This window comes from Cynoglossus semilaevis, chromosome 7 (assembly GCF_000523025.1).
Source record: "Cynoglossus semilaevis isolate Cse_v1.0 chromosome 7, Cse_v1.0, whole genome shotgun sequence".
In the NCBI taxonomy this organism is placed as follows: domain Eukaryota; kingdom Metazoa; phylum Chordata; class Actinopteri; order Pleuronectiformes; family Cynoglossidae; genus Cynoglossus; species Cynoglossus semilaevis.
Window position 1 is genome coordinate 12,109,456 of NC_024313.1, and position 20,578 is coordinate 12,130,033.

At 39.2% G+C, this 20,578-nt stretch overlaps 1 protein-coding gene and 3 long non-coding RNA genes across 5 annotated transcripts; 3 read left to right on the plus strand and 1 right to left on the minus strand.

The window, feature by feature from the left end:
* The first annotated feature begins 493 nt into the window (after positions 1–493).
* On the plus strand, positions 494–7,969 carry LOC103381211 (uncharacterized). The gene is made up of 3 exons (XR_521766.3): positions 494–789; positions 1,035–1,104; positions 7,896–7,969. It is a non-coding gene; the product is annotated as an uncharacterized LOC103381211 (long non-coding RNA).
* On the minus strand, positions 1,207–14,780 carry LOC103381212 (disks large-associated protein 2). 2 transcript variants are annotated; one of them, XM_025056882.1, is made up of 6 exons: positions 14,607–14,780; positions 13,418–13,503; positions 12,930–13,336; positions 12,280–12,371; positions 10,145–10,297; positions 1,207–8,950 (listed from the first exon to the last, which is right to left on the minus strand). In XM_025056882.1, the coding sequence occupies exons 1-6, from the start codon at positions 14,742–14,744 to the stop codon at positions 8,735–8,737; spliced, it is 1,092 nt and encodes a 363-aa protein (XP_024912650.1). In that variant the 5' UTR covers positions 14,745–14,780; the 3' UTR covers positions 1,207–8,734. The 2 variants fall into 2 exon arrangements, with proteins under 2 accessions (XP_024912650.1, XP_024912649.1); XM_025056881.1 differs by lacking the exon at positions 14,607–14,780 and having other exon boundaries at positions 13,418–13,844.
* LOC107988783 (uncharacterized) lies at positions 12,671–14,703 on the plus strand. The gene is made up of 3 exons (XR_001760262.2): positions 12,671–12,712; positions 14,271–14,397; positions 14,572–14,703. It is a non-coding gene; the product is annotated as an uncharacterized LOC107988783 (long non-coding RNA).
* LOC112487218 (uncharacterized) lies at positions 14,778–20,055 on the plus strand. Its single transcript, XR_003050106.1, has 2 exons — positions 14,778–14,846; positions 18,706–20,055. It is a non-coding gene; the product is annotated as an uncharacterized LOC112487218 (long non-coding RNA).
* The last annotated feature ends 523 nt before the right edge of the window (positions 20,056–20,578 follow it).

A 20,578-nucleotide genomic window follows, 5' to 3' on the forward strand; every position in this document is an offset into this window, starting at 1 on the left:
GACTGGTTTGTCATTATGATTTAATCTGGTTAATTAATATCAAACTAAAGCCTGGTTTATCTTCTTGCCCTATAAATCACAGAGGCCACGCCTACTAATCACTATGAGAGACACGAAGTCAGATTTGCAGCTTTTTGAGCGTCATACGAGGTCATACATGCCTTTGGCCACAAGACGGCACCATTTGACGTTTCAAATGGTCGAACGTTTCGGGGTGGGGGACGGGACAACGGTCAATTTTGATTGGATGATAATTTAACCAGGCTTGCCAAGCGGTCAAATGAGATAATATTTTACACAGGGTACAGTGTTGCCAGGTGCACAATAATCATAGTATCTGTAGGATAATTTGACCCACTGTAAAATGTACTAACAACAATCTCGAAAAAGTCCATGATAGTTTGACCATTCCGTGAATGTATGGTTGTAATTAGCGAGGCTCAACTATATGCCGTGTGTTTTTTTTGAGGCTCAACTATATGCCGTGTTTTTTTGGGGTTTTTTTGTGAACCCTGAAGGCATCTGTTTCCATGTGACAAATTACTTTCCAGCCAATTGTGCTATTGTAAACGTGAGCTACGAGTGACGTCCATGATTTTGCCTCAGAACTATGAGCATGATTGGCTGAATAATTCGCTGTTCCTGCCCCACAAGACGTTCCAGTCGGTACTCAACAGTCGTCGATCGACGAAAATTCAAAGAAGAGGAAAGAAGGAAGATTTGCTAAGGGAAAACGAAAAACCTTCGGGGAGGAGGAGGAGGCAAAATAAGATGGTGGAAAAACTTAAAGTAAGAAGCTGTATCACCCATAAACATACACTATAGTAAAGAGTGCTAATTTGCTGGGTGGCTAAGACCTGTTGGTCTCCCGACTTTGAAACCGTACGTAACTTTGTACGTATTTACTGTACTTCGTCCACCTTTTTTCGGGAATACTTTATACTCTTAATTTTGAGTTTGTGTATTTTTAGATTAAGTAAATTTGAACATACTAAATATCTTGATATATTTCTTTCATTTATTTCTATGGACAGATTGACAGATGACGTCAACGACCGCGGCCATCTTTAATAATTTAGAATATGGTGGGCGTGTGCAGAAAAGGTAAGAACGACTGAAGAGATTGTATTCACATGTGCATATATAATGTATATTAACATGTATAGTATATAAAGAAAGTCACGCCACCCATTCACCAGCTCGCCATTTTCTTCAAAAAGTTTAATTTGCATAATTATTTACAACATATGGTAAATAGCTGTATCCAGAGGAGGCAAATATACCCAACCACATTAATAAAGCAGAGGAATAAAACTTTTTTAAAAATTAAAATGGTATAAAGTTGTGAAACCATGTCAAAAACCTTCATTTTGAAAAAAAAAGGAAACAAAGGAAGTTTACAATTGATTTGTAAGTGAAGAGAAGTTGTAAAATGAAATATCGGTGTGAAATCAACCCTATAAACACAAATAGTTCTGCAGAATGTCTGCTGTAATACTGAGCAGCAATGAAACACTAAAGAATACATTCATTTTCACTATCCTGCATGCTATTCTGAATTCTCTTTGAAAAGAATGTGGACAAAGGAAGGTGGAACAAATCCAAACAAAGAGCAGAAAATAGTCCCATTTAATGAGGCAAATATTATATATATATATATTTGTATATATATATTTATATATGTATATTTCTGTACAAATACGGAATATTTGGCATTTATATTTTTCCTCATTATTCATATATCTAACATTTCAAAATAGTTTTAAGATAACCACAAACCTTTTTTTATAATATCAAAGTTTTTTTTTCCTTTTTCTTTTCTCACATTCCAAAAACCAAGGACAGACTCTTAGTTGTTTTTCTGCCCACAGTCACAACACAACAACATTTCTCCAGCAAAGAAAAACTCAATTGTGACTTTTCTCTCTCCTCATAAATTGAGTGCACACATGAAGAACAGGAGCAGCTGATGAAACAGAAACGTGTACTTTTAAATTAAATATAGGATGTGGACGAGACATGGAAGTTTTGGGGTGGTTTCTAGTTAACTTTGGCAACTGTAGATATTGTTGGCAATTTTGAGGTCTCATCTGTGAGAATTTTGCAGCTAATGAATAGATATATTTTGTTGTTACAGGTATTTTTGTCTCCCTTTTAGCAATTGTGTGGCTAACTGTTAGTGTTCTCTTGTTGTTTTATGTGGTATTGGCTCTTTTTTAGCTGTTGTTGGGCTAACTCTTAGTTAGCAGTAATTGTTAGAGGTATCATTGGCTCAATATTAGCATTTTGGAAAGTGAGGATTAAAGCCAACTTGAATGTAAATTAAATTAAAGTTATTGCCAGTAGAACAGATTCACTCGCCCTGAGGTCACATGACCTGCAGGGCGTAATGTCAACCTCACAGCATCACATTTATGAGAAGAGAGAGCCAACAGTAAAAAGACATCTTTGCAGCGCAACCGTGTCATAAACAAGGAGAAAAGTTTTCAGTGAAAGGTTAACAGAGTTGTATGTTAACAGCCCCTTGTCGTGTGTGTATCTGTGTGTAGTGTTTGTAAAATGTTGTGTAAACTAAAAATTTGAGATTTTGATGTCAAAAATATTTAACAGGTCACCAGTGGTGGGCACCCAGTGGCATCACCCTGACCTGCTCTGACTCAAACTGTATGTGTGTGTGACATTATGCCCAGTTTGCAAAATTAGAATTGAAATGAAACCCTGTTGTATCAGATGTATCCACATGAGGGCAGCATAATCCAGACAGACTATTTATGTTAAAAAGAAATCCAATAATACATGGCAAAATTATCTTCTTTTATATTGGTTGTTGTTGTGTGTGTGTGTGTGTGTGAGAGAGAGTACTATTACTGTGGAGACACTTGTCCTTGTGGGGACATTTTGCAGGTTCTGAATGAGTGACGGTGTTTTGGGTCAGATTAGAGTTTGGACTTGGATGAGGTATATATTTTGAAATAGATAATGTTGGGATGTTCTCACAAAACACATTGTATGTGTGTTTGCTGATTGTCACGTGGAGTCTAGAAATGTAAATAGAACAAAATACATGATGAGGACCAGTAAAATCCAGCACCTGTACCTGTACATAATAAAATAGTTTTTTTTAATGGTATTACTCAACGTTCGTAGCCCTATATGTACACATATATGGGGTTTTTTTAAACCTCACTTTGTGTTTGGTTTTATCAAACTGCACTTACGTTGTGGTGCTGTGAAAACTGACTGTATACAAGAAATGGAATTAGCCATGTGGCAAAGAAATCTCGGTGCTGAAGCTGAATCTTTTCAAAGAAGAAATTATTAAAACCTATCATTTCAGTTAGGTACAGTCTATGACTGTAACGTATGATGGACGTGGTGCTTTAACTGTGGTGTTATTATGGTTTTTAATGTGCAGCTGAAGTCCCACTGTGTAGCACACAGTCATGACAAGGACTTCCTGTGAAAATGACTCCTAATACAGTATATCACTGTTTTTATAACGCTTGACTGTGAGGTAAACGCTGAATAACGGAGCCCTACGTGTTATTAAAACACTATTATGATTTTATGGCACAGCATCAAAGAAAAGAAGGGAAATCTGCAGAGATGAACTGATGTTTTGTAACACGCTGCTGAAAATCGAATCCTTCCTGAATATTTTACAGACGGATTCTCCTTGTGCTGCGGTTTTAAACTGTGAAAACATTTGAGTCTGTGTGTTTTCAAACCTTCCACAGTCCCTGCTTCCAGCCCTTTGTACTAATGTTCCAGACAAACTCGCCCAGTACAGATGTGTGTTGCAGTACTTCTACAACCATGATCCAAAAACAGCGGAATCCTAATGTACCTACTGTAAAACCCACTGTAAGGCACCTGAGGATTTGTCATGTACATAGTTGACGATGAAGCCCCCGTGTGGCACGGCCAGACAAAAATGTCAAAACAAGAGAAAAATGAGCAGATGGAACGGAAAACTTTAACCTAAAGATAAAAAAATAAAAAAATGAGAGAAATGTACAACAAACAACGCAACTACAGCAACCAGCAACCAATTGGCAGCAGCATGATGATCTGCGACTCTTTAAAGACGTCTTCAATCCAGCCTCAGTGAGGGGTCACGGGGTTAACTGAGGTTTTTAACATTCTGTCCTCCTGTTTTTAGTCTGAACCTCCACAACAGTGTGTGAACGTTTACGTTCATCAAAGAATCAAACAGCCTGCAGGGAAATTCTCAGTCAGAATGATGTTTCAACTAGATGCTGCACAAATGGACAAACACCTCCACTGTGATGATGATGATGATGATGATGATGATGATGATGATGATGATGATGATGATGATGATGATGATGATGATCATCATCATCATACTGTCGATGGAATCACAGTTTTACAGTCTGTGGGAAGTCGACTTGATCTGAATGACTTTCATTCAGATGGAAGATCATTGACATTGTTTAAAAAGTCTGTTTTACCTTTGGCAGTGACATCATTTACTCTAACAATGACACCGTGACATGGAGAGATTAAGATATTTGAGTAAAGAAAAGGTCAAAGGTCTAATGTGACCTGTCTTCATGTTTCTGAACAGATTAAAAAAAAACTCTTATTAAACTCCATTTAACTGCAACTGGAGAGAAATATTTCCCTCCGTTATTTTAATTGCAACAAAGTGAAAAGACTCATCTTTAAATAATGTGGTGTAATTAAAATGATAATGAAGAAACAGTGGCTTTAATTGAAGTACAGAACTAATTAACTGAGTTTAAATGAAGGTCTATAATTACACAGTCATATGAATCAAAGGAGAACATTTCACATTTTCAATCTCAAGAGTGGAAGTTCCCAGTCACCTGGTCCCAAACCTGTATTGGACCATGGGTCAGTCAGTACTGGGCTTCAGAGCCAGAATAAATAACACTATTATATTTTTTGCATTTATTTGATAATCAGTGTAAAATATGTTTTATTTTGACAAATTATTTTAACTTGATTCTTGATATTTCCAGGGCTTGGTCAAAAAAGGTCAGTGACCTTTGCCCTAACTTACATAGAGTTAAATACAGCAAAAATATTACCTTAATTGATGTACTCAAAAATGTATATTCTTTATTGTATAGTTAAAAATTCTCCTCTCTTAATACTTTTATAAAGATATTTCATAAAATATATTTTTATACAGTTATTATAGTGATGTTGGTATATAGTTATATAAATAGTATTTAACACAGGTCACTGTCTGATGTGACTGCTCTAGTGCTTCAGGATGCATTTTCGTTGTTGACCACAGTATGGCGCTGTTGGACCAGAACTATAATTATAAACCATTGTTGCATTGAGACAAGGACACAGTCGAGGGTCAAACATTAAAAACGTGGTGCTATGTTTAAAAAATAAAATATTACCGATGAAGATTTGCATTTTTTAATATAACACGGCATTATTTAAAATTAAAGCTGACCTGAAACTTGAACCATCTGTTTTCTGTGTGTACCACTTGGTGTCACTGTGGAGCCACTTTTCCAGACCTGTTCGTTTTAAAATTGATATTATAGTTATAATAGTGGAAGAACAAAGAAAATTGTTTCTAAATTGTTTGATTAATTTTATGTGGCTTAAGAAGGTTTTTTTTTAATCTGGGAGTTGTGTTGTGTCAGACATTTTGATCTTTGTCTGTGGTTTGATCTTAGACCATAATACATGGGATTTGAGAAACAAGTCCTTGGATGTAATAATTTTTTTTTCATGAGTTTTGGGTAGAGTTGAGTTTCAGGTCAGGGTTTCAGACTTTTTTTGTTTCGTACAGTAAAACCTCCCTCTGCTCCTTCTTCTCCACAGTTCTCCTGAGTGCTGCTGTAATTATGGGGAACATTAAAGCCTGCACTGCAGCGTCCGCCTACTGGCCCTGCATCGACATTAGTTTTAATTATCTGGACTTAAACTGACAAATGAGGATGAATGGCAGTGTGTTCTCTCCCTTTGGGGTATAAAATAGGACCCAGTCTCATAGACTGGGGGCAGCATTTTGCCTCTGGTTTTGCATGAGGCAAGTCAGATTTGAGAGTGAGGGTCAGTGTTAAAGCAAGGTTGTGACATAGATGGTATGGACTAGTGGCCCTCAGTTGGTATCCCTTGTCTAGTCAGTGAGCCACATTTTGCAGGCTGCAAGCTTATGTGATGTGAGGCATGTATAACTGGTCTGTTAGTGAGAACAGAATTAGTTTTTAGAATGACCTTCAATTGAAATACTGAGTTCCTTCATTCATTGGGACTATTTTTGAAAAGGAGTTTTTTTATGTTCTACACAGATCTCCTCTTTAGCACCACCAAGTGCTCATCCTGTACATTTTTTATAGGCTATTTATTTTTTCTTTAATTTTTTTTTACATGAATTAATTAATTTTATATTTCTGTGACTTTTAATAACAGAAAATGAGAATTAATTATTGGTAAGATTTAATTTTTGTGTGAGTGCACGTTCATTTGCAGTGAAAGTCACTACAGTATAAGCAGGGGAACCAACTATAATCATGCCAAAGGCAGTAGATTAATTAGAGCCGGCACTGGTCACTGGAATGTCAGATTTGAAATCCATCCCAGCAAACAAAAAGAAAAAGATGTATTCAATTAAAAAAAAAACTTTTCTCCTTATTTTTATCACCGAGGCTCCAGAGCGTTGCAAAGATGATCTTTTCTAAAGTCACAATTCCATCACAAGTCATTGGAGAGAAGATGGGCACCATAATAATAAATCTCTGTTTAAAAAGTCCTTGAGTGAGTGAATGTGTGTGTGGTTTGTGTGTGTGTGTGACTGTGTGTGTGCGTGCACATAGGACTGGGTAAAGGACAACAGTTTTCAGAGTAAAAAGCAGCACCATTGACTATAGTAACTGAATATTGTTAAAGTGTCATTTGCACCTGTCTTTCCTAGACTAACATGAGCAGACGGAAATAGAAACAAGTGGTTGGTCGTTATTTTCCACTTGGAACAAAAGTTTGGATGCAGTGTGTGGCACGACACCATCACGCAGGTCGTGAATCCTGTTGTCCCACAACTGCCTGAAATATAGATAGTAAATGTGTCGATGTGATGGTGGTATAGAGTGTATAAGTAGAATTAAAAGTGTTAGAATTACAATGTTGGCCTGAACGGCATCAGAGAGAAGAGAAAACAACATAAGGTCCATGTGTTTCTTATGTGTGAACCCACAGAGGAACATGAAATTCTGTGGTTCCATTTTTTTTTTTCCCCCTCACGTCTGTTCTTGCAATTCAACTGCAACAATAATCACATGAGCTTCGTAAACTACATTTCCCTTGGAAATACAAACATGAATATTATAAGGTGCAAAATGCACTGTGTGATACAGTCACCTCTCCCAGGCTGCACAAAATGTTATAGTTTGTCTGGTAATAATTCATATTTGTTCTGCAGTGGAAATGTATCCAGCAGCAAAGCCTTTGTAGCTAAATGAACGTAGACTGTGGTGTGAATGGGAGTGAAGACGTGTGGAAATACAGTCGTCGTAGAAGAGTTTTTAGCACTGTTTTTTTTTTAGGCTCACTCAATAACACTGGTCGGCAGCTACAGCAAACCTGGCTAAAAAACAAAACAAAGAAAAAGATGTGAGAAAACTAATCTGTTTGTTAGATTTAAACCACAAACATTGATTTAAGTGATGTAGTACTGGTACTGTTTTCCAGGATGATTTTTTTTTTTTGAAATTATTTGTTAGTCATATATTGAACTGGATTGTTCAGGATGATTTTTCAACAACTAATATCATCCTCCTTATTAGTTGTGATTAATTCACTGCCACCGTGTGATGACTCCGATTAAACATTTTAATCGTTATACATTCTTAAAAGAAACGTAATTCTCTCTTTGACCACAGGGTGGTCCTTACTCCTGTCGGATGCTCTGGATTTGGGGAAACTGAAGATGAGCCACAGACTCAATACAGGAAGACCATCTCCGCCCTCTATGAATCCAAGCAGCCATCTTATTACAACTAATGGTAAGTAGCGCCACCATCTTTTTTTCCTACAGAAGGGAATTCATTTTTTATTTTATTTTTTTTAAATTGAAAATGATTCGTACGATAAATCTTTTAGATAAATAACTGTGTATGTTTTGCTGTAGCCTGAAGACCAGTGTTGCTGGTGAGGAAATGTTGCACCTTGTGTTTTGCCTTTAAATGTGGCATCAGGGAGAATTTCCCATATTCTATCACAATGAAGACACAAAAAAGTCATAAAATCTTTGTAGTATTCATGTGTGAGTGTGTTTATAGTAGTTATAGCAGCTCATTCTCATAGTAGAGCACTTAAAGCCACGCTAGGGAACTTCCACTTAGCAGCTCTTTAAGGTGGGCCATAACTTTACCTCGTCCACCGGGACAGAAATCACTTTTAACAAACTAGATGTGTAACCAGAGGGAGAGGAGGAAGTTATTTATGCTGGTGTGTCCGGTTTGACTGTTTTTGGGGACAACTTTGGTTTCTCTCCCACAGTTTAAGAAACTGAAGCTGTGCCCATGGCAGTGCCACGTTGTCATGTGTGAGAAGGCCTTTGCTTTAATTTCTTCTGAGAATCTTTGCCTAGTGTAGCTTCGTTGAGCGCTGACCCAGAGAATGGCAACAGATGAAGACGCAGAGACAAATGGGATGAGGGACGAGGACACAAGAAGGGAGGGAAAATGGACGTTAGGGGCCGAGGATGAGTCAGTGAACCTCAAAGCCGTGTCTGGGCCTCGGGGATGTAGATCTCGATGCTGTCTGCCCTCTCTGTGGCTGAGTTCTGTCTGAACGATGCTGCTCGTTTGGCAGCCAAGAGTCGTCTGCGGGCTTCCTGACGCTGGCGGTCCTGAAGGTCCAGGGAGCGCTCCCGCGTAATGCCGCCACGTCCCTTGACTGGTCGCTTTGACAGAGGTGGTGGCCACTTCCGCTCCTAAGGATTCAGAATTATATATATATATATATATCTATTTGATCTGTTATTACATTGCACTTTAATTGGCATAAAAGCATTTGAATAATGATCAAAACATTCGACGGCTTTTCTGCTCTGAAAAAAAAGAAAATAATAATTGGTTCATGAAAAGAGTGTAATCAACATGTAAATTAAAAGAAAATAATAATTGGTTCATGAAGAGTGTAATCAACATGTAAATTAAAAAAAACTAACGAGTTCATTTTTTACAGTGAACTCAGTCTGAACACAATACATATTTAATTAGTGGAAAAGATGAAAACGCTGAGTTTCATTACTGCATTACTCTGTGTGACCCTTTAACATGAAATCTTGATTGAATCTCAAACAGAATCGCTCAGTCTTTCATGTTGAAATCTCAGCCTCAGCGGCGCTGGAACCTTTCTGAAAACTATGCAATGTAATGCAATGTTTTTCTGATTTCTTGGCAAGCTGCCGTTGGAGGAAAAAAAACGGCGCCTTCCGTGCTAGTCCCAGATAAACCCAAATCGGAGCATCTGTGTCACTGTTAGCATTCAGCTTCATGGAGCTTCGCAATGTGCCTTTTAACTGCTGGAGGTAAATAACGTCGCTCACTACTACAAGTGTAGCATGAAGATAATTATCCAAGTGCCCTGAAGGCTCTCATCTGTCTCCAAAAACACTTTACTGCCAGGATGTAACACGTACTCGTGCTGCTGCCGCATTTACTACCAGAGCTGCTCTGTACACAGCTGAAAACACTGGTACAGTACTGTGAGCTTTTTATTGTGTGATCAATTATATTAGTCTAATATCAACTAACATCAACTAACATGACAAAACAGATAAAAGTGAAAATGTTTGTTAAAATACTCGACAAATACAAAAACAATTGAATAATATTAATTTATAATTTTGATATTACAGAAATGTGTTGGTTACTGCTGCACATGCACCACCTGAAAATGGAGTTAAAACTTCATGCTAAACTGATGCGGTGCCCTTGTCCCTGCAGTGTAGTGATAAGAGGGATGGCTGTGATTAGCCCCCTGCTGGGCACAAGCCTAAAAACAGAAACACTAATGTTCACAGCGTAGTTTACTCCAAAGTTCATCTGAAACTCGGTGACATTTATTACTATAAGACTCGGTGACGGGAATAAATGAAGAAATGAAACATCACCAGCTTCACCTTCTTCTCCGGACTCTCCACCAGCTGCCACTGGTTGCTCTTGATCTGCTGCAGCTCGTCAAACTTGGCAGTGACGTCATCGATGGAGAGCTGCAGGAGGTCCCAGAAACCAGCCAAGTCCTGAGATGTGGGTCTGGGCATGGCACTGGGGTCCTGGAGACGGAGAGGAGCAGGGGCGTTACTGAGTCTTTGGCTTTTTAGTTATTGTTGTTTGTGGGTATTATAAGATACAAGATGGAGGTACGTGAGAAACACACGAGTTAATTTATCAACTTGACATTGATAAATGTGTACGTGTTGTGTAGCTCAGTAGGTTAGGGGGTTAACTTAATCCTGCATTTTTTTTGGACTGTGAAGTATGTATAGAAATCCATTAGTTACTAAAAGGAAATTGAACCTGTGATCTTTTTGCTGTAAGGCAAAAATGTCAGCCACTCCTCCTTTAGCTCGAGTAAGAATTACATGAGACTCATTTTCAGTTTAACACAATAACAAAATGTGAACAGTTTTCACTTTTTTTTTAAATATAGAAATCATCTACAGCTGCATGTGTTTTCACATTTTAAAAAAATATAGAAATCATCTACAGCTGCATGTCTCTATAGCAGCCACCAGGTGTCATCAAAGCTCTTTGTATAATCTTCAGATGCCTTTGAATGCGTATATTTCGTCTTTTTTTATTACTGAAACTACAACAGTGATATCAAACATTGCAGGAGACATTAACTCAATTTCACCTTCTTGGTATTTTCTCTTTTCCCAGAACTACTGGAAAAATCACTGTAAGCACGAGTGAGTTTGTAAAATGGACTAAATGCCATTTGCAGGAAATTCTGCATGACATTTAAAAGACATGAATCAAAGAAACGAGAACAAAAATGTTGAAATTGATCCATACACCTGATCAACTCTCACAGTGGATGCTCGAGATTTTGTGGGTAGTTTGCAGAAAGGGTTTGAAAAAATTAAAAATATACAGGGAGTTGGAATTCGTTGGGCAAAAGCGTCTTGTTGATGCCAAAGGCCAGAAATTAATTTCATAACTGGTTTAAGCCGAATGGGAAGCAACATTAATTCACATTGCCACTGGTTACAATCTGAGCATGTAGTATTGCCCTGGAGACAACGCTGAGTGTCAGTCATGTCAGCCGGTGCTGGCTGGTTTGTGTCTCGATGCTGTGACCTCTGAATTGTAGGGTCAAATCTGGACTAAACTATCGATTTAGGGCAGGCGTCTGCGACCTCTGGCCCCCGAGGCTAATGTGTCTTTTTTGCATTGGTTCCAGTTTTATTGTGGTTGTTGAAATTTGAATATTTTGGAAAATGGTAAAAATGCTACGTGTGCTAAATAATAATATCTCAGATAATTTGAAACCTTCTGACGACACTTGTGCACTTCCTCTTTTATCCAGCAGAGGGGAGAATCTGTACTATTTAAAAGCCTGTCACTACCAATGTTAGACTCAATTCATCATCCTGTTATCTGTGAAGAGAGATGGAGAGAAGTGTAGCCTAAAATCTATCCAATAGAGACTCAAAAGACACACACACACACGCACACACACATGCACACAGAGCTTTTCATTCAAAAATTAGCTGCACTTTCATCAGGTGTGATTAAGCGGCTGCCCGTCAGTTTCAGCATCACTCTCAGCTCCATCTGTAGAACTGCTCCCATTTGTGACATTGCTTTCTTCTAATGTATGCCGACTCTCTGGGTAGTTAACAACAGAAAAGGCTATAATTTTCCCAGTCGACGTGACATGAGAGCTAAACAGTAAGACAGCGTGCTGGTCCATTACTCAAACGCTGAAGTCCCATTCAACCTGCTGCCGCTGCACATTAACAGATAGCCTCAGCACAGGTGCTGCCTCCTATTGGAATTCCCCTCTCGTCTACAGTGGGGTCATTGGAGGCTGGACTACTGTTTTATCATCGATCTGCGAAGGTCTATTTCTGGCAGCTGCACAAATGCAGAATCAGACACGGCGAGCGCCTGCGGCTGCTCACAGCTCTGAGGACGTGAAGGCCACTGTTGGGTTTCAGCACAGCGTCTTTCCTGTTGTCTGGTGTAACGTATTAACCTTCTGTCAGTCGATACGTGTCATGTTCTTGTTGACGGAGATCGCACTCACCATATTCTGCTGACAAAGCCAGTAAAACTGCTGGAACTTTTGAGACATGAGGAGCTGAGCGCTGCCCACGGCGCTCCGGATTTTTCCCAGGACTGGACACAAACATGTAGAGAAACACAGAAACATAGGCTGGTTTAGGCTTCTTGGACTTGAGTCCAGCGGGAAAGTGCCAGAAAGTCTCGTCGTTTGAAATTCAACAGCTGACAACTAATGCTGTGAGTGCTCACAATTAAGGAGGCCAGTAATGGAAAGGCACACAAAATGGTTTTATATTTTATGTTTTATATTTCCGTCAGTAGTTACACTGATGATTCAATCATTGTTCCACCTTGATGCATGAATTTTAAATTCCATTACTTGCTAAAAGGATTTTTCTTATTTGCATCAGGAGCTGGTCGTGGATTCTACCACGTTCTCCTACAGGGAAGCTAAGGTAAGAGGATTTCAAAGCTTGTAACTTCACCACTAGGGGCTGCCAAATCCTGTGCAGTGTACCTTTCACATCTGTTGTGTGTTTGTGTGTAAATGTATGTGTAGGTTTGGATCTCTCAACTATGTTAGACTGCAAAAGTATGAACCATGTATTTATTATTGTGTTGTTATATATACTGCATATATATATAGTATTTTAAAGCCCTTTGGATACTCACTCTCCTCTGACATGTCATGCTCCTCCGCCTCTCTCTCCATCTCTTTGCACCATCCCTCCAGCCGCTTGGTCTCATTGTGAAGCAGCTGCATGAACCAGCTGCCGTCCCTTCGCAGAGGAGACATTCGGCCGGTATCAGTACTCTCCAGGCTTGGTTCTACCAGCCAGGGTTCAGGCTGCGGGCTGGGGGGTCCACTGGACGGCCTGTAGTCCTCCCTGTAACTGAACAGGCCCTGCGTGCGCACCGTACGGATGGCTCCGTACTGCGTGGGCGTGCTGGGCTCCGAGTGTCGCCCGAAGGCACCTCCGAACTGCAGACCCTTGTCTTCCATGGAGGGGAACCCCTCCAGCTCCATGTCTGCTTGCACCGCGGTGGTCACGCTGTTGGAGCGTTTGAACCGTCCGTGCCTGGCGGAGAAAGTGATGAAATGTGGGTTAGCTGTAGTTACTGACGGAGGAGAAGACCTTTGAGTCAGTCTTGGTACGCACCGTTTGTGGGCCTCCACCTGGATTCCTATGGAGTGGAACTGAGGGAGGCCTTTACTCTCAGCCTCAGAGTCTGTCACAGTTTCTACCTGATGGATCAACAACAAGAAGCTTTCACATATTATCATTTTCAGTACAAATATACATAAAAAAACATTCCCTAGGTGTGAATAGAAACGTAAACCAGCAGAACCTGTGAAAACACATCCACTGTGAAAAATGAAGTGACATTTGGTGGATGACTCTGCAACAAACAGAAGATTCACCTGTTCACTTTTACCCGTCATGAAAAGTGGTGACCCAGGCTGCTTGTTATTTAAAATGCGTCAGATTTATGTGGGCAGACACAGAATCAAAGTGCTGAACCCACGCTTTGGCTTTTTTTATTCATTGAGACTGCTGTAGAAAAATGATGCTTCAAGATGGCAGCCAGAGGGAGGTGAGACCCGTCCTGGGGTTTTATGGATTCATAAGTGAACCAATAGAAACGGACTTGACTTGTGATGTCATTTGCATTCCTACAGAGGTTAAGGGCTTAGCCGCTACTTTTGGGTTGTCACTAAATAACAAACAAATGGCCTTACAGTAAATTTGCATTCCATTTCTGCATAGAGACATAAAATGGTGCAGATTTGAACCATCAGACGAACAATATTCTTGATTATGTTTTCAGTTCAGTTACATTTTTAAAGTCAAACAGGCTGACTTTAAAACAGCAGACAACATGGTCTTTTCTCTGAGGTGTCAGGGATCAGATAGTTTTGTCCATGTCAGTAAAGTCTATAGATTTATCCCGATCCCTAAGATTTACTCTGAACCTGAAGCAGAGTTATTTACTGCTGCTCTCCTTTCACAGAGGTGAACCACAGAGGGATGTTGGCACAATTTCTACGCCTGATGTCCTTTCTGATGCAACCTTTCCATTCATTAAGACAGGCATCATCACCGAGGCGTGCAGTCGGATTTGAACACCTGCCATCTGGGTAATAGCCTGCGCTTTTGGTCCGCCCCTAATACTTTTTAATGGGTCCAAGAAAAAAAAACCCAAGTATTTTGTTTATGGAGATTAATCACACTACACTGAACCTTTTTTTAATAGTATAGTTAATGTGATGTCAAGCACTTTATCTGCTAACTGTTGTTTTTGTTTCCTTCAGAGGCTGAGACAGGTGGAGCAGGCGTGTTCTTTTACCTGTATGCCTATTGAAGAACGTGGGGTTTTGAGGTACTCCTCAGCCTTAGACACCAGCACTGCTTTGTCGCATGTCTGGACGGATGTGTGGCTGCCCAAAGACGCGTGCCTCTTGCCTGCTGCTGACTCCATGGCCATGGTGACCGCCTTGGTGCTGTCCAGGCTGTCGGTGGAGCTGTAGATGGGACGGCCGAGGCTGTCTGTGGTCCACAGACCGCCCCGCGGGTGCCTGCCCTCCTGGTAGGCATCTTGGGTGGACTCTGTGCTGCTCTGGGCTGTCACAGAGATAAGAGGCTTGGTGGTGGTGCGCGGGGGCACAGGAGGTGGAGTCTTCTTGTAACTGGGAGGATATGATACCACTGGATAGCACAAGCAGGATGAGAGGACGAGGACAACGAGGCAGGACAAGGGTAGAGGATAAAATAAAACATGAAAAAGCAAAATGTGGCCAGAAGCTGAAAAGGGCCAAGTGTCGTAGTACACCTGTGTCACACAGTGTGTGTGTTAGTGTCGTCAGAAATCATTAGAGCAAAATCATGTCAAAAAGATTTGGAGCAACAACAGTGGTGAGTCAGAAAGTGAAATGAAGGATTATGGGAAATAAAAATCTAATTTATATTTAAATGCGATTTAACCAATAATCCACTAAGACGTCAAAGTGAAACTGACTCCACAGGCCACAAAAATGAAAATCAACATTACATTAATTTTTGGGGCCAGAATGATTGGACTGTTTGACAGATACAATTTTACAAATTATCCATCGAGGGATTCATATTTTATTTCTTTTTATTTAAATTAAATAATGTGGAAAATACTCCAGGGTCAGTTACTCATATAGTGCTGCTACAGACACACAGATCTAATTTATTTAGTGCTTTACAAATACTTTTGTTAGACTGGATTGTAAGGAACCGTTAAAACATTTCTAGTTGAATAAATGATGAAATGTTAGACAAAAAAAAACAAACAAACAAATTGGAAACTGTCCTGAAGTTTAGCAAATATCTTAGGGGAAGAAATACAAATGAGTCAAAAGTTACCTAAATATTACTTAGCATTGGCTAAAAGTTAGCCACAAATATAGCAACGAAAGCTAATGTTAGTCAGTGATGGCACTAAAGCATTTAAACAAAAATATATTAAGGGTTAAATAATCGAAGACAGATAGTCCATAGATGTTGGTTTGAAAAATCAGTAAGATGTTCTTTCTCCTAAACTCATTCAAATACAATAGAAAATTCTACTGCAACGCTACACATGTTGTCCAGTCACATCTTTAAGGGACCTTTTTAATATTCAGTCAAGCTTCCAATCAATTACTGTAGACCTTTAGTGAGACAGATGTGGCGTCGCCTTATTCATTACCCTCCTTCATTATTTACACTGACAGCTCGGAATACATTACATTCTGAGGGATTGGATTGAGACTGGTTTGATCCCTTAAACACCGTGTTTACCACAGCAGACGGGCACATGAGCTACCTTAAGTACTGTACCTATAGTACCTAAACGCATAATGAAACAAATGGAAGTCTGTAAGAGCCGACCCTGGTTACAATGTTAACTACCGTCCAACTTGAAGGGGCAGCAGTTTTGTAAGACACAGTGGGTGGATACCAAACGTAGAGCACGGTGACTCAGCCCGTGCATAACGCAACGCAATCTATTTTTACACATTCTGCCCGTCTGACTTAGTTTCCAAAGGGAAAATGTTCAGACTGCTTGGTACCATGGTACCTTGGTACCAAATGTCAAAGCATAAGTCCACTAACGCCTGTGGCTTTTTGTCACAGAACTCAACAACATCACAACCGTAAGACTCAGCTAAACTTTGTTGATTTATCACCCGAAAACTACGGGTGTAACTGACAAAAAGCTGCAACAACAGCAGAACAACGTAAGAGTACAGAAAAGTCAGTAACATCCGTAGCAACCAGGCTTTACAACTTCAATTAAACTGGATCCAGTGCACGGCTGCATTACGACCACCTGAGTTTTCACTTTTGTTCGTTTATAACCAAAACTTCTAAAAATCAATCAAAATAAAGTTGTGAATGTACGACAAGTCGTCACAGTCACAGCCTCATTTGCAAAGGTAATAAATGTGAGTGCGCTGCCGTAGCAGGGTGATGATGAATACTGTAAATTACTTTGTCAACAGAGTGTAGGGTGAGTCAGCACTAGCTTGTTCATTCATAATTTTTATGTTCGCCCGTTTGGGCTGACATTTCGGGGGCAAGTGTTTTGCCTCGCCGCCTACAGTAACTTCCCAGTTAATTGTTTGGGAAAGACCCTTAATTTGGTGATACCTTTTTTAAAAGAGGTTCTCCACTCATGGGAAAAAGGAGAAAGGAGAGATCATATTGCAGTTACGTTGAATGGGCACCAGATGTCCTCCTATAGACCATTCGTCATTTTGGCTAAGGTGTCCATACTTTTTTTTTTTTTATGTGAGCAGATGAATCAGTGTAGAAATATCTGAGTGTCAGCTGCTCCTCGTGTTAACTTCTGAACATGTTCTGAACAGTTTCTTTATTTGAAAAGCTTCAGATTAATCACAAGTAAAAGTAAAAAATATATCTTAATATACTGTGGTTCAATCTTGCGAAATCGAGCAAAACTGGGCCCTAGAGCCAGAATTGGAATAATGCCTCAATGAAACTACTACTAAAAAACTACTGACTTTTCAACCAGTAAAGAAAGATCAAATTGTGCTTTAGTGTTTCTCAACAACAGAAAGTACCACTTGTATGGCACATTGCAAATTATAGATCAGCAGACAGTGTGTGTGTAACAGAAAGTACCACTTGTTTGGCACATTGCAAATTATAGATCAGCAGAAAGCCGCTTTATGCAGAGCTACGGCACTTCTGCTCCTTTGAAAGGAAAAACATCTATTGCTGACACTAAATACTGCTGCCACTTCTGAAGGTGAGAGCTGCAACAGTAGGTGTCCAAGTGAAAAGCAGGGCTTGAGCAAAATGTGCCGGAACTAATCTGCGGCCAGAGTGGCCAGTCATGGTGTAACAACCTATCTGACAAAAATATAGAGCCGCGTTTAATGTAAAAAAAAAAAAAAAAAATCTCAGCAGACGTCTTATCTTTTGCGACAGAAGCTCTGCGCGTGAACTTTTTGGGATCTTTTAATGAAATCGTGTTAATATTTTTCTAAAGACGTGCTTCGATAACTACATTATTAAGTGACTGCTGTGACATTCTGCTGCTGTTCAGTGTCTATTTCAGGTCAAGGCGATGCAGAATTGTTCTGAAATTTCTACCAGAGAGATAGAGAAAGAAAGAGAGAGAGACACAGGCATTACACTGCCTTGTGCTGTACACACAGGACTTGCTGTGGTCTGTGTAATATCCAATTTATCAAATTTACTTTTATCTCAACACCCAAAGTTTCACTAAATGATTATTAATTCAGTACTCAATCAATCGTAGACTCAAAATGTCTAGAAAGAACAGGCAAACTTAAACCCTTTAAATTAAAATAACATTTTTTGCAGTGAGACGGCAGGGTTTATACTCAGCTGACTCAGCTTTATTTTCCGAGCTGAGTCTCAGTTAAAGGTTTGTTCACAGATAAGCAGTGTGTACTTTGTGTAGTGCGATGGAACTCAGGTCAGAAAACAGACCCACGCACAGCAGATACACACTCTACTAAATGGACTTTATAATCAGCCACAGAGAAAATGTGTTGCTAATCTAAAATATTTGGTTTTCTGTCGCAGTCAGATGCAGTAAAATAGAAGATCAAACTTCTTACTCATAATTTCCTGTTATGTTCCTGTTTTTTTAATACATTTTTATTTTTCAAATAGTTTTAAATAAAGAAATAAATACATTAAAATATATATATTTTAGTATTATATTTTAAAAAAATAAATTTGTAATTATATATTATTTTCAACCTTGTTTAAATCTTATTCTATTCAAACATAACAGCCATAAATTAGTTTATTCACGGTCCTGACGTTTACGTTTGATGCACTAAAATGCAAAAAATAAACTATGTTTCCCTTTTACTGTACACAACATGTATTTATCTGGAGAAGCTGTTGCTAATTTTTCTGTCCCTTGTTTTTTGTAGGCAAACTCCAACTGACGTACCACTGTATGCTGCTCATGGATGCATGACTGAATGCTGAGATGCTGTTAGCAGAGATACGAGCTGTGGCATGGAGGGAGAAGAGAAAGGTGAAGATGAAGTCAGTACCTGGAGGTGGCTGAGCACGATCCACGCTGCAGGAAGTTGGGAGACGAAACTGAATCCCTGCAAGGAGGAAGCAGCAGCAGTTACCATGAGGACACAGGTATTTCTCACATCACATGACATGTACGTTGAAATTACCTACGGCTTCGTACAGATATGAGATATTTCTTATTTACACGGGGTATCAGGATTCTGTGAGATGAGAGAGAAACACAACTACGAAGACTTCAGATTTACACATACTTTTTTTGTTTGATTTGCTTTTTAATTTTTATTTAATTGACTCGAAAAAAGTCTGTCAGAATTTGTGTTTCTGTCTCAAATGCAGAAATTCTAATGCAGTTAACACCAACTACAAATCGATGGGCAAGGTTCAAAGCCAAATCTTCTAAAAATGTTCCACAGATATATTAGTTATTCTCCATGAACATTTTAGTAGACAATGAAAGTCTCTTCACATTTAAGTGTACGCCAAGTTTGTTTGTTTTTTTATGAAAATTGCCCATCTACAGTTTCCTAATGAATAACAGTAAACATGTAAAATACTTATTTCTGTTCGCTCAGTAAATGAGTCAGCATTGCATAAAAACATACATAACAGGGAAAAAACATGCACTGGCTGAGTTGGAAAACAGACACTTTATCATAATAACATGGTTATCTCATTCAGACCACAATTTTTTTAATTTTCTTTTTCAAATTTAAGATTCAAATTGATTTAAGTTTTTGTGGTAGACTCTTTTTTTTGGACTTGGATCATTTATCATACAGAACTTTTTTTTTTCCCCCCCATCAGTACAGTGTCTGTTTTTTAGGGGAATAATTGAGTATAGCAAGTCTTGAAAAATAAGTGAAACTTTTTAGAGTTAAAAACATAGTCTGTAATATTTTAAACTTCAGGAATCAAGATTTGACATGTACAAATAAATTTTATATAAAATCAGACAAATGAGCTGAAATAAGTGGACAAAGATGTTTGTAAAGTAGAACAGTCTATATCCAATCTTGTTTGTCATCTTTCATCCATATCCACATAGTTTTGACATTTTTAATTTGGAATTTGGAGTTCAAGTTGTACTTTTTATAAAGTTAATATCCAGACGTGCAGTTACACTCTCTGATACGTTGGCCAGTGACCTCATTGTTTGTCAGATTTGTATTATTGTTTCCCACAACATTGTCATTTGATTGTCTTCACTCAATACCTGATTAAAGCACTGGGACCTCATGTGAAGTATAACAGTATTGACATTGTAGGACGTAACACTTCTTCACTGTTGGCCTTGGTTCACAAACCCCCACCCCACCCCCATCAAACCTTTTTTTTTTGCTCCTCTGTGGCTGGGACTTAAAGTTCAGAAAGAAATTGTTGGGAAAGTTGTGTCAGCCTCTCCGTTGTGTCCGACTCGCTCCGTCTGTGCCATAGAGGCTGGGCTATTCTTCCCATGGACGTGGGCTCAGGGTGGCAGTGATGCAGGTGGAATGCACCGTGGCTTAATGTCATGCAGTGACTGACAGGCTGTGTATAGATATAGATGGGCATGGGGGCTGAACATGTAACAGAAAGAATGTGACGTCGTGTCGCACTAAATGCTGCTGATTGTTTATTCATTTGGGCAATTTTTTAGCCTCCGGCGGTACCAATAAAATCAAAGGAAATCGGTGGAGAAATTAACGTTGTTCTGTGGTTGTGTGCATTACCACACAACGAAACATCTGCTGTCAAGAGATGTCACACCTCTCACGTGTC